The sequence below is a fragment of the Podarcis pityusensis genome, assembly GCF_964106645.2.
Source record: "Podarcis pityusensis genome assembly, chromosome: 16".
Taxonomy (NCBI): domain Eukaryota; kingdom Metazoa; phylum Chordata; class Lepidosauria; order Squamata; family Lacertidae; genus Podarcis; species Podarcis pityusensis.
The window spans coordinates 22,730,409-22,757,037 of NC_138041.1; the positions used below are offsets into that span (position 1 = coordinate 22,730,409).

General features: G+C 47.2%; 1 protein-coding gene across 1 annotated transcript; it reads right to left on the reverse strand.

Moving 5' to 3' along the window:
* Nucleotides 1-1,476: 1,476 nt before the first annotated feature.
* TMEM233 (transmembrane protein 233) lies at nucleotides 1,477-26,010 on the reverse strand. Its single transcript, XM_080986540.1, has 3 exons — nucleotides 25,442-26,010; nucleotides 12,968-13,102; nucleotides 1,477-3,647 (listed from the first exon to the last, which is right to left on the reverse strand). The coding sequence occupies exons 1-3, from the start codon at nucleotides 25,661-25,663 to the stop codon at nucleotides 3,636-3,638; spliced, it is 369 nt and encodes a 122-aa protein (XP_080842666.1). The 5' UTR covers nucleotides 25,664-26,010; the 3' UTR covers nucleotides 1,477-3,635.
* Between the last annotated feature and the right edge of the window lie 619 nt (nucleotides 26,011-26,629).

Consider the following 26,629-nt stretch of genomic DNA (forward strand, 5'->3'; position numbering starts at 1 on the left):
ATAAACCACATGTCTGAAACAGTACAGGAAAACAGTCCTAAAGCCATTTTGACTCTTTCAGCGACCTCAAATATTCCTCTGCAGTTTGGATGGAACTGGGAAAAGCCTCCCCATTGTCTCTGTGCTCACAAATCCTGCCTTAAGGGCACATTGGGTATGAACAGAGTGAGCCTGTGACCTGGACTCAGGAATTAAGCACCATATTTTTCACTCTATAAGACGCACCAGACCATAAGACGCACCTAGTTTTTAGAGGGGGAATGCCAGAAAAAAAATATTCTTTAAAGGGAGCACTAAGCAGAGCCTATATGCATCCCAGGCTCTGCTCAGTGCTCCCTTTCACGAGCCGCGCGGAGCGTGTGTGCGGCGCTTGCAGGCTTTTCCCCGAGGAGGGAGAAGCCTCCAAGAGCCGCACACACGCTCCACGCAGCTCATGGGGGCTTTTCCGCGAGGTGGGGGAAGAGACGGAGGGGCTGCCCTTCTCCCTCCTCGGGGAAAAGCCCCCAAGAGCCACACACACACTCCACACGGCTCTTTAAAGGGAGCGCTGAGCAGAGCCTTCCCCCTGCATTTGCTCCATAAGACGCACACACATTTCCCCTTACTTTTTAGGAGGGAAAAGGTGCGTCTTATGGAGCGAAAAATACGGTAAGTATTTATCATCACAAACGAATGGCTAGGCTGTCCAGGTAAACTGATCACCAGATTTCATGCCAGACAGGATTCTGTAGGCCGCCCCATTCTGTGATGTGTGTATGATGTATTGGGGGGTGGTGAGCTACAGGGTGGCAATTTCAAAAGTCTACATAAGGGCTTGCACACCATTGTTCTGGGTTCCTCCTCCCTCCTGTGTGGTGGGGCATGAGCACCCTGTTGCAACAGCTTTAATAAAGATCAGGCTTACTAGCTGCTTTGCTTCTCAATATTCTCTGGGCTGGCCTCTGTTATTTTCTCCTACCGATAGAGAACCTACATAAGGACTCTATACAGGCTCTTAAAGGTAAAAGGACCCCTGACCATTAGGTCCAGTCATGGACAACTCTGGGGTTGCGGCGCTCATCTCGCTTTATTGGCCGAGGGAGCCGGCGTACATGTGGCCAGCATGACTAAGCCACTTCTGGCGAACCAGAGCAGCACACGGAAACGCCGCTTACCTTCCCGCCGGAGCGGTACCTATTTATCTACTTGCACTTTGATGTGCTTTCGAACTGCTAGGTGGGCAGGAGCAGGGAACAAGCAGCGGGAGCTCACCCCGTCACAGGGATTCGAACCACCGACCTTCTGATCGGCAAGCCCTAGGCTCTGTAGTTTAACCCACAGCGCCACCTGCGTCCCCATATGGGCTCTTGGGTATCCTATAAGGGGAAAGGAGCAGGGTTTTTTCATATAAAAGTCACCCAAGGGGGGGGAGAATACATCTTTTCTTCCTCCGTTCTCTACACCACATATAAATTTATAAACCACTATCATCCTTCGTTGTCTTTCTTCCACGTGCTTTTCATTTTATTTTTGCCTTTCCTTGTAAGGAAAATGCTTCAGCCATTCCCACAATCATTTCAGTGACCCTTTTCTGACCCTTTTCTTGCTCTGTTGTGTCCCATGCGCTGGGGAGCAGATCCTTTACAGAAGTCCTCAAGAAAGCATTAAAGTTATTTGAACAAAGAATTATACAAACCAATACAAGTTTATTGAATCCCCCCCTTTTTTTTCAGACATCACATTTAAGTGTTAATTAAAAAAAAAAAATCCACAGTCAGACACGGGGTGATCACAATTACCCTTTATCCCTTGGGGAAAGTTCCTTGTAACATCCCTTAAGTTAGATTATGGTGATGGAAGGGAAGGGATAAAACTTTTATATTTCCTTACTTGTACAGGTGGGAGGATGCATTTTATGTTGTCAACCGCTCTGAGATCTATAGGGCGGTATACAAATTTAATAAATAATAAATAAAATAAAAATTATTCTCCTTACCCCATAGAAAGTTTCCATTCTGTTGTATCCAACTAAGTTGGAGTTAGCCAATTGAAATTAATAGAATTCAGTTAAACATGTCAATTAATTTAAATGGATCCACTCTGAGTAGGTTGACCATTGGCTATAACCCATTCCATTCAGGATCTGGCATGGGAAAAAAGTATTTCCTACAGTAGGCATCCCCAAACTCAGCCCTCCAGATGTTTTGGGACTACAATTCCCATCATCCCTGACCACTGGTCCTGTTAGCCAGGGGTGATGGGAGTTGTAGTCCCAAAACATCTGGAGGGCCAAGTTTGGGGATGCCTAGCCTACAGGGTATCAAAATGCAAGTCAAGCCTGATTACATTTCGCTTGCCAATTTACAGCCACCCCAAAGTTGGCTGGTGCCTTTAACTGAAGTTTGATTTTCAGTCATGTGCTCTGCCTACAAGTTTAACATTCAAAGCACATGGCTTTCCCCCAAAGAATCCTGGGAACTGTAGTTTACCCCCAAGCTGCAATGCCCAGGATTACAATACCCAGAACTACAGTTCCCAGGATTCTTTGGGGGAAGTTAGGTGGTTTAAATGTAATTTCCATGCAGAGGAAAGCTCCGCCTGCTCATTTCTGTGGATCGAGTTGTTCTTAAAGGCACGTGAGCAGGCCAGGCTGATCTCCCTTCGCCAGCACCATCCTTCACCGACTCTCAGGACGAGTTGTCCTCTTGAGTCGCACATGACATCATACACAGCCGGACAAGCACAAACACGTAGCAGAGGCCTGATCAAAGAAATGGGAGTCTGTAAAAAGAGATAGCAAAACATTCCTGAAAAAGAAGAAGCCTGTTTTACAGAAAGAGCAGGGAGAAAGCTGGACTGGAGAGAAGGCAGTTCAGGAAGAAAGAGAGTGGATTGGTGGAGCATCTACTTTGCATGCAGAAAGTCTCAGATTCAAGTCCAAAGCTTATCCAGGTAGGACTGGGAGAGAACTGACACCCTGGAGGGCTGCATAAGACAATACTAAGCAAGATGGACCAACGAGGCAGCTTTCTAAATATCCATGCTAGACTGAGAAACTCAGATGATAACTCTGAAGCTGTAGAGAGGGTGGAGCCGCAGTAGATCAAAGATGTATGATGGGCTGGGAAAGCATTCTCATTTTTTGTCCTGAGAGGCTCCAATGGGGTCAATGGACCTGAAGCAGAAGTCAACCCAAAAATCACCTTGTCCGGCCTGCTCCTCCAGCTCGGTCCTTGCATCCATCAGTGATCCAAAAAGTTCAGCCAGCAAACGCCTCTGACCTGGGCGATGTTGCACACAAGGGTGAGCCCGAATGCCTACGATGTAGGATGGAGGGAGAGGAGTTTGTGTGTGTTGCAGGAATAGAGGTACCACCTCCAACATACATGAAAACGGAGGCCTGGAGTTTGGGGGTTTGAAAAGCGAATTGGAAGCATTTCTCTATTAACAGCATTCCTTAAGAAATACTTTTTAATGCTCGTCTCGGTTTACGCAGCACTGTGGACAGCGATAGCGGACGCAATCTGTTCACCAGCGACTGGAATCAAACCGTCTGGACTGAAGGATCCTTGTTTTCCTTCCCTTTGCCAGAGATTCCCTGTGCCTTTCCCAGAGGTTTGAAGACGGGCAATGCTTCCCATCTTAAGTCTTGGATGTCAGATGACGTGCTGCATTGGTGTTAAAAATAATGGCGGTTTTTCCCTCCCACAAAGAGAAGAGGAGAATTCGGGAAGGGGAGAGAGAGAAGAAGAAGAAGAGAAAGTTAGAAAGTTTGATTGCCTTATTTAAATTATTCATCCTCAAGGCCTAATGGACACATTATTTAATAGCCCTTGTTCCCATTAAACAAACAACTCACTGCATTAGTGGCTCAATACTCTTTTGAATCACAAGCATTAAGTCTCCACTGGTAGCTGTCATCTCGCTGCCAGTTCGTGCTGAATTATGTATCAGGGCGATCTCGAAAAATCAATGGATTCCTGACTGTCAGGAAATGGTTTGATATTCACTAATGGCTTTTGTTTTGTTTTGTTTTTTTGGTGTTTTCATAAAGCCTTCCTTGTTTTAACATAGAAGAAGCAATCAGCCACACCCTGGGCAATTACCAGAGCCGCTGGTGCTCATAACGGCAAAGCACAGCTGTAACGCAGAGGCAGGAATGGGGGACTACAACTCCCAGCTGGACTACAACTCCCAGAAGCCCTAGCAAGCAGAGCCAATGGCCAGGGGTAGTGGGTGGTGCAGTTCAGCAACATCAGGGGGGCCAAAGTTTCCCCACACCTGACTTAAAGGGGAAAGGAAGGTCATAGTTAAGGAGAGAGAAGAGTCACAGCTCAGTGGTAGATTCTATAGGCATAGGCAAACTCTGGCCCTCCAGCTGTTTTGAGACTACAGTTCCCATCGTCCCTGACCACTGGTCCTGTTAGCTAGGGATGATGGGAATTGTAGTTCCAAAATGAGTAGAATGTGTGCTTTTATTTAAAATGCATCTCTGGATTATTTGTGGGGCATAGGAATTCGTTCATCCCCCCCCCAAATATAGTCCAGCCCCCCACAAGGTCTGAGGGATGGTGGACCAGCCCCCTGCTGAAAAAGTTTGCTGACCCCTGACCCCTGAGGTTTCCACCAGGAGTCTCCCTCATAGCAGTTGCAGCACAGGGAAAAGACCCCAAAGGACTGCATAATGGATTGTGTAAGTATGTGCCTCCCACATTTTCTACCACATCTAATGGAAGTATTATGGACTTTTTCCAGTTTAGAGCAAAAGTGAGCAAGGATTAGATATAGGTTCACAAAATTATGCAGGGCATGAAGAAATGGATAGGTTGTTTTTCTCCCTCTCTTATGACAGAAGAACTTTTGGACATGCAACGGAGCTGATTATTGGAAGATCCAGGGCAGATGTTTTAAAAAAGGACTAAGTAATAAACAGTTTCAAGCATGCAGGCCTAATTATTTAGGAAGTTTCTTGAGAGCTCTGGTTTCGGTTGTGGGGGAGAGAAACGCACACAACCCATCCTCCTCAAGCACGGTGTCCAGCAGAAAGAGGTGAAAAGTTCATGCCCATCTCAACTTGTGTGTCTTGCAGAAACATCCCACCACAGCCCTTCTGCTGCTCCTGTGTCTCTGGGGACAGCTGGTAATTCCATCTGCCAGGATGAAGAGCCAGCGATGTAAATATGCCAGCGAAGGTTGCCAGACACCCAGAACGTGGCTGTACAGCAGAGGAACTAACTTCCTGTGTCCATCCATGAGTGGCATCTCCCTGCAATCTCTCTTTGACAACAGAGTGCCCTACAGATATTTTGGGGTTATTTCTTTCTTGCATTTATATTTATATTATTTATTCTACAAGGAGCTCAAAGTGGCGAACAGTGGTACCTCGGGTTACAGACACTTCAGGTTACAGACTCCACTAACCCAGAAATAGTACCTCAGGTTAAAAACTTTGCTTCAGGATGAGAACAGAAATCGCATGGTGGCAGCGGGAGGCCCCATTAGCTAAAGTGGTACCTCAGGTTAAGAACAGTTTCAGGTTAAGAACGGACCTCCAGAACGAATTATCTTCTTAACCTGAGGTACCACTGTATGTGGTTCTCTCCCTCCCCATTTAATACCCACAGCAAACCTGTGAAGCAAATTAGGCCGAGAGGCAGCCACTGGCACAGGGTTACCCAGTGAGTTTCACGTGGCCGAGCGAGGATTTGAAACCCTGGTTTCCCAGGTCCAGAGCCGACACTCCAACCACAACGCCACACTGGCTCTCGAAGAAGTTGTATTCCAAAGAATCTGGAGGGCACCAGGTTAGCAAAGGCTGCTCTATGAGAGCGCAGGATAGCACTCTTCAACCTTGGAGCTCCACATGTTGGACTCCAACTCCCATCATCCCTGGCAAACTTAGTCAATGGTCAGGGATGATGGGAGTTGGAGTCCAACAGCATCTAGGGACGTGCATAGGTCATTGACACAGAGATTTTTATACGGGGGAGAGAAATAACCAAAAGGCTGTGTCAAGGAAAGCTGTCTTTTACGTTGCAGTTTCCAGGTGGCCAAGAGTTGGAGATGATGCGATCTGGAGGGCCGCAGGTTTCACAATCCTGGTTCTGATAAGGTAGCCAAATGCAACAGAGGCAAAATGCTCCTGCACCTTTAATAGTATTGAAATCCCCTCTTCTGTTCAGCTCTTAAAGGTGCAGGACCTCTGGCTACAGTCTTTGGCTATGCTAGGCTTTGGCCTACCTTACAGGAGTGCTGTGAAGATTCTGGAGATAAGTAGCAATGTGAGCAATCCTTAATTGGATAGGGTGGCAGGCTCCTGCCCCTGAAGGTGAAGGAGCCACGGTCCCCTTTTGCATCCACTCCCCCCAATTCCCTACCTACCAAAAGGGATGCATACAGTAAGCCCAGTTTACACAGGGGGAACATTCCAGGTATCACCCCTAAAGCCAAAATTGCATCTAGTTAAAAACACTGTAAGTCCAATGGCAAGTGGGATTGCTAAAGTCTTTTTTCCTGGATGCCCGCCCCCTTTCTATTTTATTTTGCATAAAGCTGATTGTACACAAGTAGTAGTAGTAGTAGTAGTAGTAGTAGTAGTAGTAATTATTATTATTATTATTTATTCCCCGCCCTCCCCAGCCAAGACCGGGCTCAGGGTGGCTAACAACCAATAATAAAAACAAGTTGATTAAAATACAATTTAAAAAACAAGTTTAAAATACAACATTAAAACATTAGGATGCAGCCTCTTCACAGGAGGAGAAAGGGCTTACTGCATTTCAAAATACTGTATTACTTTAGATAATTTGATCTTCTCACTTGCATACCTTATTTGACTAGTCACAGCAATAGGTAAGGAGCTCTGCAGGCACCCAAGCGCAACCTCCTGACTTCTGGGTTTTCCTTTCACCCAGGTTCTGTCCACGTGAGATTTTACACCAGGCATAGGCAAACTCAGCCCCCCCGATGTTTTGAGACTACAATTCTCATCATCCCTGACCACTGGTCCTGTTAGCTAGGGATGACGGGAGTTGTAGTCCCAAAACATCTGGAGGGCCGAGTTTGCCTATGCCTGTTTTACACTTTCAACATGTTCTTCATAGTCTTAGGGACTAGGAACTTAAATCCCCTCTTTAATGAAAATCGAGGTCCCCACCCCATACCGAATTCTGCACTCAACTTGCACAAGCAGCACCCATGAGTAGATTCACACATGCCTGTGCATCACTGGTCTTCAGCTGGTCAGCTGGGACCCACTAGTGCGTCACAACAGAAACATCACAGCCATGCAGATAGATGGCGAACGATTAAGAAATGAGGCCTCCAAAGCCTGTTTGGGTTAAAAGTGAGCCATGGGCCTGAAAAGATTGATGATACCTGCTGTACATGATGTTTCAGGCATAGGATTATTCAGCTGCAGGAATCTACCTTATACTGAATCGGATTATTTGGTCCATCTAGCTCAGTATTGTCCGCACTGACTGGCAGCAGCTCTCCAGGGTTCCAGACTGGGGAAATTCCCAACCCTACCTGGCAATGTCAGGGATTGAACCTGTGACCATGTGCATGCAAGGCAGATGCCTTACTACTGAGCTACAACCCCCCCCCAGCCTTTCAGCGGAGTGGGTGAGCCACCTCCGTGGGAAAATGAAGTGATGGAACACCTTTGCCTATGGCTGTTGGGCCACCATGGCTGCTTCCGCCCACCTGATGATACTGCCATGAACCTGCATGTGTGAAACCAGCCTTCCCTTCATTCCCTGCTCCATTCTTACGGTTCAGGCCATCAGCCTTATTGTTTCACACTCGTAAGAACGCCAGGGGAGCCCTATAGCTGGATCTAGGCCAAAGGAGGCCCATCCAGCCCCCTGCATCCTTTTCTCACAGTGGCCAACTAGATGCCTTTTCTGGGAAACTCACAAGCAGGATGTGAGCAAAAGAGCCCTCTCCCCTCCTGTGGTCTCCAGCAACTGCTATTGGGAAGCACTTACTGCTTCCAACCGTGGAGGCAAAGCTTCGCCATAATGGCTAGTAGCCACTGAGAGCTTTCTCCTCCATGAATTTGTCTAATCCTCTTTTAAAGCCATCCAAGTTGGTGGCTATCACTGCCTCCTGCAGGAGCGGGTACCACAGGTTAACGATGTGCTGCGTGAAGAAGTCCTTTTTTTTTTTAATCCAGGGGTAGACAACCTTGGTCCAGTATATCTGAAGGAGCGTCTCCAGCCCCATCGTTCTACCCAGACACTGAGGTCCAGCACCGAGGGCCTTCTGGTGGTTCCCTCACTGCGAGAAGACAAGTTACAGGGAACCAGGCAGAGGGCCTTCTCAGTACTGGCCCCCGCCCTGTGGAACGCCCTCCCACCAGATGTCAAAGAGAACAACAACTACCAGACTTTTAGAAGACATCTGAAGGCAGCCCTGTTTAGGGAAGCTTTTAATGTGTGATGCATTACTGTATTTTAATATTTTGTTGGAAGCCGCCCAGAATGGCTGGGGAAGCCCAGCCAGATGGATGGGGTATAAATAAATACAGTGGTACCTTGGGTTAAGTACTTAATTCGTTTTGGAGGTCTGTACTTAACCTGAAACTGTTCTTAACCTGAAGCAGCACTTTAGCTCATGGGACCTCCTGCTACCGCCGGGCCGCCGGAGCACGATTTCTGTTCTCATCCTGAAGCAAAGTTCTTAACCTGAAGCACTATTTCTAGGTTAGCGGAGTCAGTAACCTGAAGCGTATGTAACCCGAGGTACCACTGTATACAGTGGTACCTCGCAAGACGAATGCCTCGCAAGACAGAAAACTCGCAAAACGAAAGGGTTTTTTGTTTTTTGAGTTGCTTCGCAAGACGATTTTCCCTATGGGCTTGCTTCGCAAGACGGAAACGTCTTGCAAGTTTGTTTCCTTTTTCTTAAAACTGTTAAGACAGTTGTGACTTGACTTCCAGGAGCAACTCATAGCACGCGGTGTGGTAGCCTTTTTTGAGGTTTTTGAAGACTTTGGTGATTTTTGAAGCTTTTCCAAAACTTTTCCGACACTGTGCTTCGCAAGACGAAAAAAACCGCAAGACGGAAAAACTCGCGGAACAAATTAATTTCGTCTTGCGAGGCACCACTGTATTATTATTATTATTATTATTATTATTATTATTACCTAAGGCCTGGGAGCCGGATGTGACCCAATCACCTTCGCAATCCGGCCCATGGACAGTCCGGGAATCGGCGTACTTTTACATGAGTGGAATGTGTCCTTTTATTAAGAATGCATTTCTGGGTTATTTGTGGGGCATAGGAATTTGTTCTTTCCCCCCCCCCCCAAAAAATAGTCTGGCCCACCACATGCTCTGAGGGACGGTGGACCGACCCACGGCTGTAAAAGGTTGCTGACCCCTGGTTTAATCCATCCCATATCTTCCGCTTCCTTGGATGTTGGTCAGTTCTAGTGTTAGGAGAGAGGGAAGAAAAGTTTCCTCTATCTTCTTTCCCCGTGTCAACTGTTAATTCAGAAGCATACTGGCTCTGACAGGGGAGGGAAGGCCTGGGTTCTGGATCAGGCCAAAGGTCCACCTCACCCAGCATCGTTTCCTTGCAGCTGCCAACCAGATACCTCTGGGAAGATGCCTCTGCTCCTCGCTGCTTAGGCAGAAAGCGCAAGCATTTCCCATCTTCCTTCTAGATACTTGACGGAATTCCCCCCTTAATCTTCTTTGGGCTAAATTTATCCACTTCCTTCCACCTTTCCCTTATGCAACTTTCCCTTTCAGATCCTACATCGTGACAAGGTAAGGCTGCCAGCTGGCGATGCAGCCTGACCTGAAGTTCTGGGGTCTTTACAGTGCAATCCAATCCGTGTCTACTCAGAAGGAAGTCCCACTGGGTACAATGGGGCTTACTCCCAGGAAAGTGGGGATAGGGTTGCAGCTTTGGCCTCCTCCTCGGGATATCCGGAGGAAGGACTAAGATTTATGGGGAGACAGGGGAGTGTGCACAGGGTTGCACACTCAGATGTCATTGCTACCACTAGTCTCATTATTATTCATTCAGAACCTGAAATCACAAAATAATGTTTTAATGTATTTGTGCTGTTTGCCTGCTCCTTTGATCTGTTTTTGTGCGGGTGTTTTGTTTTGTTTTGTTTTTTGGTATTTAAAAAACAGCTCCACTAGTTTCAGCTCATGAGGTCTAGAGACTTTATTTCTTAAAATGAAAGCTTTGGCTTCTCAGGAATTTAACCAGAGCCTGTGAGTTGCCCAGTGGTGTTTTGGTCTGGGGTCATGTTGGGGTCAAAGACCCATTCATATTTCTGCAGCAGGGTCCCTGTCCCTAGACTCCTAGATTCACCCAATCAGCATGAAAGAGGAGCTTTTTTAGCTACTGATAAGCAGCCTTCTCCCACTATGTGCTGGTTGGAAGAAGAAGAAGAAGAAGAAGAAGAAGAGGAGGAGTTTGGATTTGATATCCCGCTTTATCACTACCCTGAGGAGTCTTAAAGCGGCTAACAATCTCCTTTCCCTTCCTCCCCCACAACAAACACTCTGTGAGGTGAGTGAGGCTGAGAGACTTCAGAGAAGTGTGACTAGCCCAAAGTCACCAGCAGCTGCATGTGGAGGAGCGGGGAAGCAAACCCAGTTCACCAGATTATGAGTCCACTGCTCTTAACCACTACACCACACTGGCTCTTGGAGGCAACTGGAGTGAAAGGAGCTGAGTTAGCCATTGAGGATGGGCTGAAGAGGATGGGCTCATTGAGGATGGGGTGAAGAGTTGTTGTTCTGCATGCTCCAAACAGGGGTGGACTTTGGTAATATGACACCCTTGAGCAAGGACAAAATTTGATGCTTCCCCCACCCCCAGAAATATTTCTCATTTTCACAATACCGTAATTCCTTTTGGTACAGTTGATTTGTATGGATCTTCTCACTAGGTACCCTTATAAATATAAGTGGTGGTGGTTGTTTTGCAGCCCCTCGGCTGGGCATCCTGTGTGCTGGGGGGGGGGAGACAGCCCACACTGCCCTAAATCCAGAGCTGCTCCCTACCAGGGAAGAAGGGCAAACCAAGCTGGTGGACGATGCTAAAATGGCAAAGCTGACTGGAAAACTCAGAAACCAAGAGGATAAAAACATGTTTTTAAATACCATATGGAATGCAGCGATGAATATGGAAAAGGGTCTGATCTGACGAGAAGGGTTAAAAACATTACTATGTTGGAGTTACCACGAACAAGAGACATTGTCAAGCTGGAGTTATTACGAGGAGATAAGGGAAATTACAGCTATAAGTATGAAGAAGAGCCATGGAAGTGACCTGAGGGCCTCGGACATAAGGTTACCGGGTTAAGCTGATGGGAATAAGGACTGACAAATCCCGGAACCAGGAGGAAGGGACGTTTGATAAAGATTGGACTTGTCTATATCTTTTTCCCCCCTATTTTTCTTTATTATCAGAATGTTTTACAAAGTTGATGAATGATAGAAAAATGTTGGAAGAAATTACCTGGCTTTAGTAAAGATGCATAAAGAATTATGAAAGAATATTATGATTACAAGAAGCTGGTAAGGTTAAGACTTAAGTTTTAAACTTTAAGGTTTAGTTTATTATAGAAAGATAGGATTAAATTAGTCGAGGGTAATGTAATGATAGAATTTTTTGAAATATGGAAAGGAAAGGATTTGCTGGGATAATTAATAACTAGAATACAAAGGAAGGGAGGAGGAGGAGGTCTAAGAAAGAAGGAAATGACAGTTAAGGGTCTGAAAATAATGAATTTGTTTTGTTTTTTCTTTATTCTTTTTTCTGTATTTTTATTTTCCTGTATTTTGTATTTTTATTTTTTGTATTTTTATTTTTTGTATTTTTACTTTTTGTTTTTGTTCTTGTGTAATTTTTGTATCCTCTGAAACTTTAATAAATATTATTTTTTTAAAAAAAAACTTTATAAATGAATGGGGGAAATTTACAAGTTATTTAGGAGACCACTGTAAGCAGATGGAAACAAGAGATTTTGACATACTGTACTGGTAGTGTAAAAAAATATTATGGATAATATGGTTTGATATAAAACTGGAGTACAAACTAATATGCAGTTGTAGATGTTTTAAAACAAGACTCCATAGACGGGATGGGGGGAAGTTGCGAGATTCGAAGAATCTCCACATATAGTGTTACTTTATCGATGTGTGTTTATTTGTTTTTGTTTTTATGAATCTGGGTAATTGGAGTATCGCTGAGGCATGCCCGCCAGTCCGAGGAAGCATTTCGGGGAAAATGTTGACTCCGGTGAATATTACGCCAAATTAATAAAAATTATTGAAGATAAAATAAAATCCAGAGCTGCTCCAAAGCCCAAACATTTGGGAAGACTGAAAACACCAGATGTTCTGTTTCATCCAATGGACCTTCACAGAAAACACAATGTAACTTGCTCCAAAAGAAGATATCCAAATCATTTGCCCATGTACGTGCATGGAACACTGTAGAACTAGCTGGAAGGCAACCCATGAAGATCTGCATTGATCGTTGCAATGCACCCCTAATTACTGAAAATTAATAAGACTGTTTTCAGAAGGGGCTGGTGGCTTTGAGCCTGCCGCTACGCTACAAATCACCACTCCCCATTGATTGACCCTCTTCCTCTAGGCCCACTCTGCCCAAAGAGAAGGGGGCAAGGTGGGCAGAGACCATCTCCTCTTCTCTCATCTCCTATCCATGCTTCCTGGAGCTCCAGGAGTTGGCAGTGGTCCCCACACTGGGATGTGGGCACTGGTAGATACCCAGCAAAGCCAACTCCTGAGTGCTGGTCCTGGCCCTCTAAGCACAAGAAACACAGATTAAAGAAGAGAGCATAATCTTAGAAGCTGCCGTAGCCACTACAGTACTAGAAATAACTGTCCTCCCTCTCCCTCTCTCCCTTCTCTGCAAATTAACAGCGTTGTTAAAGATGGCATCAAGTTCTAGCGCGTTGGCTGGAGAATGGCAAAATCTGACTTACCGTAGTGAAATGAACTGCACAAAGGATACCGATCAACACAAGGCCAATGAGGATCGCTGCGATAGCAACCAGGAGTGCGGTGTGGCCCAGTCTTTTTGACCCCTCTATATCTCCCTGTGTGTAACTGTTTAATGCCTGCAGAGGAGAAATGCAATTTTCATTAAAAAAACCAACCAACCAACCAACCAACCAACCAACCAACCTGTGCCTCCATTCTCACTCCTTTTGTCACCATTGGCGGGTGAGGCCTTGCTGCCGGAGGCACTGCCACCGAAGGCTGCGTGGTTGGCAGTGTTCTGTGAAGGGGCCTCTTTGGTGGTGGCCCCCCAGTTGAGCCAGGTGTGCCTGTCTCTATCATTATTAACTCCCTAGGAGAAAATGTCCCTGTTCACCCAAGCATTTGGTGGCTGAAGAATACTGCGCCTGGCCACCTCCAGAGCATAGGCTGGAAGTATGTTTTTGATTGCAATTGATTTTAGGACATTTTAATCTGTTTTATAATGTTTTTCTTTTTCTTTTTACAGTTTTGTATCTGTTTGCCTGCCTGGGATCCTTGGGGAGGAAGGGCTGTGTATCAATTCAGTAATGAATAAATCATCGGCATAATACTTTAACAACCAGCTCACAGTTTTTTTATTCTCCTGTCCTCTCTCCTCACCACCCAAATCTACTATATCTTTTGGAAAGCTGTCATACATCTCTTAAAAGATATTGTGACCAATTCTTACACAATGGTTCCTGTGATCAAGATCATAGGTTTTGGTCTGTGCTTGGATATGTTTGGAAACCATTTTGAATCAAGAAGGCTCCCTAGGCTTGCGGATAGCAGCCTGTTCTGGGGGCTGGGGTCGGGGGAAGCTCGGGCTTCCCCCGCCCCAGCCCCGCGCCTGGGAGGGAAATAATTTTTTCCCCTTTATTTCCCCCCCAAAAAAACTAGGTGCGCCCTATGGGGCGAAAAATACGGTAGGTTAATGACTGGCCTGAGGTCACCCAATGCACTCCATGGCTGAGTGGGGAATTTGAACCCTGAGCACGTCAAAGTGCAAGTAGATAAATAGGTACCGCTCTGGCGGGAAGGTAAACGGCGTTTCTGTGCGCTGCTCTGGTTCGCCAGAAGCGGCTTAGTCATGCTGGCCACATGACCCAGAAGCTGTACGCCGGCTCCCTCGGCCAGTAAAGCGAGATGAGAGCCACAACCCCAGAATCGTTCGCGACTGGACCTAATGGTCAGGGGTCCCTTTACCTTTACCTTTACCTCCCGGGTGCTAGAGCCTGACACTCTAACCACTATACCACACTGGCTATTCCCAATCAACGCCAGGGACGAAGCGGCCATTTATCCAGGAGCTGTTTATTACTGCTGCATTTGTGGTACAGTTCATTGCTCCACCATAGCTGATCAATAAATCCCACAGCAATTTAACTAAGTGCTGCCCTTCGAAGGCTCGGCTGTCCACTTGAGAGAATATGCATCTGAGCAGCGCGAGGTGGAGGGGAGGAGGAAAGGGATTCTGGTTTTACCTGGAGGCCATAGATACTGGCCAGGCATTTGAGTAAGAGGGCAAACTATTTTTAGGTGTGGTTTTACTGACATTTATTTGCTCCTAAATTGTAGCTGACTTTGGTTTAAATGACTCTCCCATGAGGAAAATTTGCAGCATTTGGGATTTTTTAGTTTAGAGAAAAGGCGAGAAAGAGGTGCCATGATAGAACCTTATACAGTGGTACCTGAGGTTACATACGCTTCAGGTTACAGACTCCACTAACCCAGAAATAGTGCTTCAGGTTAAGAACTTTGCTTCAGGATGAGAACAGAAATCGTGTTCCAGCGGCGCGGCGGCAGCAGGAGGCCCCATTAGCTAAAATAGTGCTTCAGATTAAGAACAGTTTCAGGTTAAGTACGGACCTCTGGAACGAATTAAGTACTTAACCTGAGGTACCACTGTAAAATGATGCATCGCACACAGAAAATGGATGGAGAACAGCTTTTCTCCCTCTCTCCTAATGCTATAACTCAGGGACATAAAATAAAACTGAATGATTTGGGACAGATAAAAGGACTCTTTCACACAGGACATAGTTAAACTACGGAACTCACTCCCACAAGAGCCAGTGATGGTCAGCAACATGTAGAAGTTCTAGGTTTTTTCCTGGCATATAAACTACGAAAAGGTCAGGTGAAAGCTGAGGGCAAAAAGCTAAATCCTCTATTTATTTATGATTAAGGTGACACAAGCAATTTGGCACAATGGCTCCTGAGATCACGGAGCAGTTTTTCAACTATGTTTTGATATTGGCCACCATTGTGAATCAATATGGCAGACTCAACATTTTAAAAATGCACCAATCTGGACATTTCTTAAGGTATATAGACAGATTTTTGCATGCCTGTTGGGCAAATATACACATCTCTTTTTGCAAGACATTTACCCTAATTTAATTCACGTTTGTATATTGTTTTCATGAATATACACGAGGACCTCGGTCCACCTCTACCTTTGATGGAACAAGTGGTTTGCTCGGAGCTCTCCATGGTGCTGGAACCTTCCCCTCCCCACCCATCCCTCAAATCAGAGCAGGATGAAACCATAGTTCAGTAGCAGAGCATTGTCCTGGCTCCCAGTTACTGAAGAAAATTGATACACTCTTTCCAAAGGCTTTTATGCTTAGATTATTGTGGTATATAGGCAGATTGTTGGTTTAAGGCACTTTAGGCAATACTCTTTGCTAATCCTCAATAACAGCTACAACAAAGGCAGGAACTCCAGCTGGCAAAGCTTTGAAAGTTGATCCGATGACTATCCTGCATATAGGAACAGGGTGCGCTCATCTTTTTTTTTTTTTAATGATATTTATTAAAGTTTCAAAAAAAAAAGGTTACATAGATAAGAATAAAAAAAATAAAGAAAAGAAAAATACAAAATTTTTTTTTAAAAACAATTCCATTTTTTCATCACATATCTTTCATTTACTTGTTTCCCGGACCTCCTCATGCCTCCCTTTTTTGTATTCCAGTTCAATTTATTAGTTCAGCAATTCCTTTCCCTCCTTATTTTATCCTGATCTTTAATCTTAATATATTATGGCATTGAATTTTTACGTATTGAAAATCCAATTTTTCCATGTTCTTTTATACCATTACAGCTAGAAACCACTTAACTTCAATCCAACATCATTCTAACATTCATTAATTTTACAATATTTCTGTAAATAGTCTTTAAATTTCTTCCAATCTTCTTCCACCGACTCTTCTCCCTGGTCTCGGATTCTGCCAGTCATTTCCGCCAATTCCATGTAGTCCATCATTTTCATCTGCCATTCTTCCAGTGTGGGTAGTTCTTGTGTCTTCCAATGCTTTGCAATAAGTATTCTTGCTGCTGTTGTAGCATACATAAAGACAGGGTGCGCTCATCTTAAGGCTGAAAGAGTTTCTGCAATCTCTTGCAATGCTCAGTAGGCAGAGCCCTGTGTTTCCTTCTCTTTGGGCTCCTACTGGACTTGGGTGGCAGGGAACAAGTCGCTACCACCTGAGAGGTGGCTGGGACTGGTGAACTATTCTCTCCTGGGAAGGCAGAGCTATCCCCAGTATCAGACAGCTGTGTCTGACAGAGGTTCTCCACCAAACTTGGAAAGGGAGGAGGGGAGAGAGCAGGCTGAGGAAGCGCCCCACCCTCCAATCCTTGCCAGCAAATTCCCCCACTCCCAGCAGATGCCCCACATCCCACTGAAGGCCTCCCCCATATCCTCCCTCTGCATTTTCCCGACTTGGCCAGCCCATGATGAATAAGCATCTGCCTCGAATGCAGAAAGCCCCAGGTTGACTTCTTGGCATCTCCAGATAGGGCAGGGGTCTGCAACCCGCGGCTCCGGAGCCGCATGTGGCTCTTTTACACCTTTGCTGCGGCTCCGGGGCGGATACTAGCGAGGGGAGGAGGTGCATTGTGTGCCCCGACACTCCCCACTGTGGCGGGCGCTGTACTGGCTGTGACGTCGCATGGGGGCGGTGCGTGCGTTAGTCACGCACCGTCCCGACGTCACCTTCCCGCCCGCCCGCCCGCTACATTGTAAGGGGCATGTACTCTGGTCACTGTTTTGAAGGGGAGTGAAGAACGCACACACAAAAAAAGGTAACTTGTTAATTTAACGTTTATTTCTATGAGGAGGAGTAATTCTGAGGGGTCAAACAAAGAAATAATAAAAAAAAAGTGACAAAAAAGTTATTTTTATAATGACGAGTTTTGCGGCTCCCTGTTTTTTTTCCTTCGGAAATGGGTCCAAGTGGCTCTTTTTGTCTTAAAGGTTGCAGACTCCTGAGATAGGGCTAGGAGAGACTTCCATCAGTGCAGACTGTTAGAGGGTTTTTTTCCGCTGGTGGCAGGTGACAGAAACTACGACACCATAAGACCGGTGTAAAACCAAATTCAATAAAGGTTTCATTACAAAACAACAAACAACAAAGCTTGTGGGTGTTAGTCCTTGCAGGCAGATTCAAACTGCAACTTTTCCTCCTTTTGTAGTCATGACCAGCTGTACCCAATCTGCCCAGAGCTTACAGAAACAGTTCTTAAAGGTACAAGCATCTTTACTGTTTCTTAGCAGAATGACTCCCAAGACGGACAATCAGGGGAGTACGTAGGGGGGTGGAGGGGACAGGCCGCCCCGGGCACCACTCGGGGGGTGACAAGATGGCCCGCTGCCCCCCCAGCTGTAGAGCAGCCGAGGGCACATGCGCAGTTAGTATGGGCACTGCTTGCGTGGCATTCGCACGGGCTGCCGCTCACACAGTGACCGTATGGGATGTCGCGCGTGTGCCGCCGGGCGGTTCACCCCGCCCCAGGTTCCTCCGCCACTGCGGACAATTCTGAGCTAGCTGGAATCAGCAATCTGACTTAGTATAAGGCATCCTATTTCTCCTCCCCTCAGAGGAATTGTTATAAATTGTGGCAGGTTGGGAGCACAGGCGATTCACAACGGATGCAAGCTTTTCAGAATGCCAGGGCGTCAAGAAGACATTCAGCAGACAGAATAAATCCTATCGGCTACACAACTAGGCAGAGGTCTACTCAGCTGCACATGCGATGACGGCATGCTGCATAAGCTGAATTGCAGGCCCGGAGGGAAATTGCTAGTGGATCAAGTGTCTCCTCTGGCCCTTTTTCAGAAGCAATGCAGCAAATATATCATGTGGGCATTCCTCTGCTTCTCATTACGCTTGGGTTTTGTGGGAGCCTTGCAAGAGCTTATCCATAAGACAATACAAAACGAATACATTGCAGCTTCTACGGGAGTGAGGGCCTCCTGCCTTCCTGGGGAACCTTCTGGGGGCCAAATGGGTGGAGCCAGAAGCACAACTGGGTGGAGCAACGTATTTAAATTTGACCTCTAGGAGGGTGTGGCCTGTGGAGAGTGCCAGGGGTCAGGCAGGGATGGCTGGAGGGCCAGTTGTGGCCCCTGGGCCTGAAGTTCCCCTACCCAGACTTGTATGAGTTGATGGCCATGTTTGCACGTAATGATAAACCAGATGTTATGACTTATTGTGGTTTATTGTGAAAGAACAGCAGGCGGGTATATACTGCCCAATTGCCTCCTCTTCTATCATCCGCTGGTAGAAGCAGAATAAACAAACAAACCAAGAAGCCTTGGCTTTGTGTTACATCAGATTCAAGGATTGTGGTTTGTTTTCTCCTAAATGAAATGGCTTCATTTCTCCCCCGCCCCCTTCTGTTTCATGTATTTTCTATGGTAAGCCCAAAGGCTTCCCCCCTTCTCCCTCCACATTCATTTTTCCTTTTGTGACGTGCCTTTTAGGCCGCAACTCTAAAAAGTCAGGGTTGCCTTGTTATTGATCTTTGTCAACCACTGTGGGAGGCTTTTTCAGCTGGAGAGAAAGCTAAATATGCTTCGGTTAAAGACGTTTGTTTCGTTTTATTTATTAAGGTGCTTTCATACCGCTCTGCACCACTTTCTCCCAGCTGTGTCCAGTGGTACCTCGGGTTAAGTACCGTATTTTTTGCTCTATAAGACTCACTTTTTCCCTCCTAAAAAGTAAGGGGAAATGTGTGTGCGTCTTATGGAGCGAATGCAGGCTGCGCAGCTATCCCAGAAGCCAGAACAGCAAGAGGGATTGCTGCTTTCACTGCACAGCGATCCCTCTTGCTGTTCTGGCTTCTGGGATTCAGAATTTTTTTTTCTTGTTTTCCTCCTCCAAAAACTAGGTGCGTCTTGTGGTCTGGTGTGTCTTATAGAGCGAAAAATACGATACTTAATTCGTTCTGGAGGTCCGTTCTTAACCTGAAACTGTTCTTAACCTGAAGCACCACTTTAGCTAATGGGGCCTCCTGCTGCTGCCGTGCTGTCACTGCACGATTTCTGTTCTCATCCTGAAGCAAAGTTCTTAACCCGAGGTAATATTTCTCGGTTAGCGGAGTCTGTAACCTGAAGTGTATGTAACCCGAGGTACCACTGTATAATTTTATAAGCTTCTATTGAACCTTGGGCCTGGGGGCCAAATTCAACCCTCCACATGGCCCCTGAGACTCTCCCCATGCCCATCAAATAAATAAATAAAAATACTTAACTAAAAATAGAAATTGGAGAAAGAATTGGACAGATTTTCCTGAGCACTTGGGGTCAAAAGAAAGTCACTTAAAAACAGCTGAGACCCTTCATTCCAAATGTGCTAGGTATCAGAGCCAGACGGACGATGATGCCAGGTGGGGTGCCCTGCCCCCCCCAACATAAATCCTGGCTACACCTATGCCCATATCACACACCCCTCTCCAGCCACATCTCTCCTCCCCAGGCCACAGCCCTTACCAGCCCTGCTTTGCACCCTCCTTGAGTGTTTTGCCTGTCTGGAATGTGTCCTTGAACTGTGATCGTGCCTCTTGCTTGCCTGGAATATGAGTGTGTGTGTGTAGAAACTAGCCTATTGTACAGAGGTCCAATTTGCATCTGTTGCTCCTCCCAGTTTTCCTTCTGGCTCCACCCACCACTGGCATGTGGCCCCTGGAAGATTGCCCAGAAGGAAATGCGGCCCTCAGGCTGAAAGAGGTTCCCTACCTTTGATGCAGAGGAACGAGTGTGGACAAGGCAGTTGGATATTGCTGTACTGGGCTGGTGCCATTCGTACTTGTTTTTTTGTTGAGCCATTAACTCTGATGGCGAGAAAATGGTACCCATTATTTAAAGAGCAGATCAGCAGGGTGAGATATCTATATAGTGATTCGAGGCATCTCTTTTGAGCTCTCAAATAACCCTTGCTGCTTGAAAGCTTTATGGTCCCCAGAGAGATGGGGGAGAAGCCATCTCTCTTAGCGAAATACCTTCTGTCTCCAGTCCACCGTCCTGCCAACTGCAGACGGAACGTGCTTCGAGGTTCTTTGGCACACACACCCTTAGCCTCTCCTAATCTCTCAGGGCTCTGAAACGGCCAGCCATTTCTCCCTTCGTGCAAGTAATGGACCGCAACCCATTAGGTTGGCTAAATGGACTCTCTCGGAATGGATGGTCCGTGTCGTGCACGTATCCACCCACACTTCTACACTTATCTTCCTATATGCATAAAAATGTAAGGTTGTCGTCACGTAGGCCCCCCCCCATTGGGAGGATTTTGGGTCTCGCATCAAAATCCCAGATTTGCAGGAGGTTAGGGTGGGGTGAGGAGACAAGCTGCACAACACCAGCGGCCATGTCATGGGAGCGAGGAGGGAGGGGCATTGACAGGTGAAATGTTGTGGTTGAAAACAAGAGCAGAGGTTTGTGTGAAGTAGGGATGGAGGGAACTGAAGGAACCTGGGGGGGCATAGTCATGGGCATGCCTGTGAAAATGGGGGTGCAGAGTGGGACTGCAGAATAGAAGAGAAAAATGGGGAACAATAGGGAGCTTAGCAGTCACTTGAGGTGGGAAGGGGAAGCTCTAGGGGGGGCAGAGAAATGGTGGGAGGTTTGTGAACTGAGTGAGCAGGGGCACAGCCTCTAGCAATCAATACGGGGAGAACAATCTAGTGTACATTTGTTGCAGAAGGGTCTCATATGCACAGCCCAATGTTGCTCTTATTGAAAAAAGAGTTGCAACTGGAAGTGTTTCTGATCTCCCGAATCCCGAATCCTCTATGTGCCTGCATGCGCCCGCACACACACATGTACACACATGCACACACGGGACTTTTTTTGGCACCTCATCTCCTTGACCTATTACAGCTGAACTCCAGAGCGAAGACCTAGCACCTGAATTTGCTTCTTCTTCCTCCTCCCTCCTCCTCCTTTTTCCTTTTGCATTGTATCTTTTAGCTTATAAGCCAAGTCTTATTATTGGTAGCTGTAAGCCACTCTGGGAAGCTTCCTCCCACCCCCAGCTGAAGAGCAGGGGTCAAAATCTTTCAAACTGGTAAATGACAGTCAGGGCTAAGTTGGGCTGTTGAATGGTCCTTTGGCCACAGGAACCTCTGCCTTCACACTCCTCTTGGGCTTCTGGGTTGGCAGCTAGGAACATAGGAAGCGGCCATAAACTGAGTCAGACCATTGGTCCATCTAGCGTAGTATTGTCTACACTGGCTGGCAGCATCTCTCCCAGGCTTTCAGACAGGGGTCTTTCCTGGCCCTACCTTGAGATGCTGGGGATTGAATCTGGGTCCTTCTGAATGCAAGGCGGATGCCGTACCCCTGACCCCAACCCTACCCCAATGTCGGGAAGGAGACAGCAGTTAGCATGCAGAAGGTGTACTCTCTACCCCTGAGACAGGCAGAACTGCAAAATGGGCCAAAATGGGCCACAGATCTTCACCTACTAGAGAGAAAGAGAGATATTATAATGACGGACAAAACAGAAGTTTCAAAATCATCCTTTTCATCAGAGCAACTAATGATCATTTTTATCAGCTGCTGGAAATGTTATGCTTCAAGAATTTAAAAGTTCTGCTTTAAGTTTGCTGTAATAAACCTATAGATTTGATCACAAACTGCATCCTACCAGGACCCCAGAGCTTGTGGTATTTTTTTTATTGCAGGGTGGGTAGAGGGGACCGATGAGGCGATCTCACACCCTTTTCCAGGCTAGAGCTCCTAAACCATCTTTGCTTCCTGGATCTCACTTCCATATAGCCTAGAATCTGCCAGAACACAGGGCAAGGGAGTTCACCACCCTCTGCTCTGAAATTCACACCTAAGGCACTGGAATGGAAAGAATAGTGAATGGGATGAGAAGAAAGTTTAGAATTGCCAGGGGGGTAAGGATGAGAGTCCCATGGACTGCAAGAAGATCAAACGCATCCATTCTTAACGAAATCAGCCCTGAGTGCTCACTGGAAGGACAGATCCTGAAGCTGAGGCTCCAATACTTTGGCCACCCCATGAGAAGAGAAGACTCCCTGGGAAAGACCCTGATGTTGGGAAAGATGGAGGGCACAAGAAGAAGGGGACGACAGAGGACGAGATGGTTGGACAGTGTTCTCGAAGCTACAAACATGAGTCTGACCAAACTGCGGGAGGCAGTGGAAGACAGGAGTGCCTGGCCTGCTCTGGTCCATGGGGTCACGGAGAGTTGGACACTACTAAACGACTAAACAACAATAACAAGGATGACAACTTGCCAACAAACCATGCACCACTATAAAAGACTTGTGCCCATCTTCCTCATGTGTGCATGTGAGGGCTGAGTGGGTCTCCCGTCCTGTCTTGCACCCAACTTGGATCCAGCCCCTGACCCAATTCAGGAACCTTACAGAGTCACACAGGGCTCCTTCTCCCTGCTTTCCTTGCCTTGCATTTTGACAGCCCTGGATTGCTTCAGGTGGACTTGATCCAAGCCAAGGGTATCCAAGGCTGCCTCAGTCTGATCCACCCAAATCCCAGGTCAACCCAGATCCACACAAGGCGGTGTATGTGCTTCTCCTGCTTCTCATTCGGTCCCCACAACAACCCTGCGAGGTAGGTTAGGCTGAGAGTGACTGGCCTCCAAGGGTGACCCAGTGAGCTGCATAGCCAAGCGGGGACTTGAACCCTGGTCTCCCAGGTCCTAGTCTGACATGCTAACTATTACACCACACTGGCTCTCTGGTTTTAACTTTGCTGTTCTATCTTTCCTATGCCTGGTGTTGTACAAGAAACGATCACTCGCCGCTCATTATCTGAAATCCCTCTCTCACTCTGAAAACAAAACCAATGGTGCATGTTATTGAAATTGTATTTATTCATTGAAGAAGAAGAAGAAGAGTTTGGATTTGATATCCCGCCTTTCACTCCCCTTCAGGAGTCTCAAAGCGGCTAACATTCTCCTTTCCCTTCCTCCCCCACAACAAACACTCTGTGAGGTGAGTGGGGCTGAGAGACTTCAAAGAAGTGTGACTGGCCCAAGGTCACCCAGCAGCTGCATGTGGAAGAGCGGAGACGCGAACCCGGTTCCCCAGATTAGGAGACTACCGCTCTTAACCACTACACCACACTGGCTCTCAATTGCACTTATATCCCACTTTTCAAAGAGCTCAAAGGTTCTTCTCCCCTCCCCCATTTGTTCCTCACAACCACCCTGTGAGGGAGGCTAGGCCAAGAGAGAGTTGGGAAGGGACGCAAAGTCGCCCAGTGAGGGAGGGAGGATTTGAACCCGGCTCTCCCGAATCCCTAGTCTGATGCCGCAACCACCACACCACCCTGGTTGTTGTATGGACTGGGCACCAGAAGGAGAACAAGTTCCAGAAACAAGACAGTCAGATAATCAAGGCAAGTAACTGAAAAGCAGAATCTTTGCACTACAGAAACCACAACTTCTATCCAGTACGGTGGTACCTCGAGTTACATACGCTTCAGGTTACAGACTCCGCTAACCCAGAAATAGTACCTCGGGTTAAGAACTTTGCTTCAGGATGAGAACCGGCAGCAGCAAGAGGCCCCATTAGCTAAAGTGGTACTTCAGGTTAAGAACAGTTTCAGGTTAAGTATGGACCTCCGGAACGAATTAAGTACTTAACCCGAGGTACCACTGTATTGATAACAAAATCTTGAGACAAAAGGTTACAACCTTAACATAGGCTTGCACCAACAGCACAGTGAGCCCCACTGAACTCAGCAGTGCTTAGGATCCGGAGTAAATGCAGGTCCCCTCCAGACTGGGGCTGTGTAAACACACATTTCCCTTTTACTCTGCACCCACTGCACTCTCACCCCTGGGTTCAATCCACATCTATCCTGCCTTTTGCTGCTCTGAACCCCTTTGGGACGAAGGTGGGGGAGAGAGAGAAATGCAATAATAAATAATGGTAAAATCTACCCTCAACTGTGATTCCCCCATTGCAGGGAGAAGCGACTAGACAACCCCTTTGAGCAGGTTCCAGCTCTAGAATTCTATGATTCTGTATTATTATTTTTTACAAAATGCTGCAATCCCCCCCCAAAAAAACCACACCCACCCTGGCTTTGATCCCAACTGGGGGGAAAAGAACAACCTAGCTGGATTTTAAGCCAGCAATATGTACACACAGCCTGTGGTTCTTTTGGGAGAAAGATTCAGTTGCATAGCTGCAAATTTAGGCTTGAGCAATTAGAAGTGGGTTAAAGTGTTATAGGGCAGTAAATTCGCCTTTTTTAAAAAAGGGGGGCTTTTTCAGGAAGGAAAGTAGTGCAGAAACGCTTGGGGAAGCGTGGACTGACAATGGAATGACAGGACATCTGGAGGCTCCCTCCCTAACATTGCATCTTGAAACCATCTATTGCACTTCCTGGAAAGTTAAGCCCAGCTAAATATCACCCAGGAAGCTTGCTTCTGGGCCAACCATTAATAGGTCGGGGCTGCCATTACATCCATGCTTCGTTAGATGCAAGCCCCTGTTTGAACTCCATGGGACTTTTGAGTTACACCTGCAGCGGATCAGTATCTAAAGATGCAGTGGAGACTGAAGCTGGAAAGGAGAGGTTCTGAAAAATAAATTTCATAGGGGGTGTTGTGTCCCCTCCCTCTATAGTCCAGGGGAATCACGGGTCAGCTGGGGTTGTCATTAGACCCACTAAAAGTAAGGAACATGGCTAACTGGTGTCCTTTTAATGTCAGTGAATCTCTCCAATGCTGGTTCTACTCAAGAGTAAACCCCCTGAAGCCAACGGGCATGGCTACCTCATGCCCATTGAGTCCAACCAATATTCTCTTGAGTAGGGCTTGGAAAGAAATCTAAAGGTCTACTCTGAGTAGGGTCCAGCTGAATACAACCCTTTTAAACCCTAATGTTTGATGTGTTACAGTATTTTAATATTTTTTTGGGAAGTCGCCCAGAGTGGCTGGGGAAGCCCAGCCAGATGGGTGGGGTATTATTATTATTATTATTATTATTATTATTATTATTATTATTTTGTCCTTCCCCTTTCCAAGTAAGAGCTGTCCAGTAGGAGGCGACGGACTGGGGAGGGGCGCAATCGTGGAGATAGGGACGCTCCAGCCCCGACGGCGCCCCCTTAAACCCACCCCAAAAAACACCACACAAGGCTTACCATCACTGAGAAGACGAAGGCCACGATGTTGATGGGGTAGGACGGGCAGAAGCAGGAAAGGATGCTGAGCCACAGGTAGTTTTTGGGCGCGTGGATCTCCTCTTCCTCGGGGCCCGGCGCCTCCTCGTCGCCGTTCATCTGCAGGTCGGCGCCGCTGTTGCTCTTCCCCAGGCCCCGCCTGAGGTCCGAGTAGGCGGGCGGCGGCGAAGAGGAGCCCTCCATGAAGCCGGCGCGGGAAGAAGGAGAAGAAGAAGACGGGAGAAACGAAGTTCGACGGGGCGGACGCGAGCCGAGGAGGAGCGCACGCCTGCTGCTGCCCCTGCGGCGGAAAGAGCTGCTCCGTCGGCCGCAGAGAGAGCCGCTTGACCTCGCTCAGCTCCTCTCCTCCTTCTCCTTCTCCTCCTCGCTCCTGTCTCCGTTCAGGGACGGCAGCCAAAAGACAGACCGAGCCAAGCCCACCTCGATCCCGGGCAAACTCTCAGGTTTCGCTCCCCGGCCAAGCCGAAGAGGTTGGCGGCTTGGGGAAGAAGAGATCGCTCCCGACGGGCTCAGCAAGGACTGAAAAGCGCCTTTGGTATGGCCAGCGGCGGCGGCGGCGGCGGCAGTAGCAGCAGCACCAAGGCACTCGGAGCGCCGTCTGATTGGAGGGAAGGGACGCCCACTTTGGAGTTACACGGAGCTCTTCGACCCAATCAGGTATTGTGGGGAGATGGGAGGAGGAGGCGGAGAGGGCTGGGGAAATGGCTCTGAGCCAGGATGGCTAGACGGTCTTTCCAGGCAGTATGGCAAGGGGATGATTGAGGTCACATCCAGGGGTGCCAACTTCAATAAAATATTTGGGGGGGGCTGGAGGTAAGCCCCACTGATCACACGATATGGTACACCCACCCACCCACACCCACCATTTGAATGACCATAATGGTAATGACCATTAACTTTTGGGGCGCCCCCCTCAAATATTTTATTGGAGGGGCGGAAAAGAGCCCTCAGCCCCAAGGAGTTGCCTCCTACGGTCACATCTGCACCATGTATTTAAAGCAAATTCAACATGGCCGGCTTCCCAATCCTGGGAACTCTAGCTTACCTCTCACTGAGCTAGAATTCCCAGCACCCTTAACCACACAACCGTTTCCGGGATTTCTGGGGAGGAAGCCATGTGCTCTAAATGTGTTGCGTGGATGTGACCTG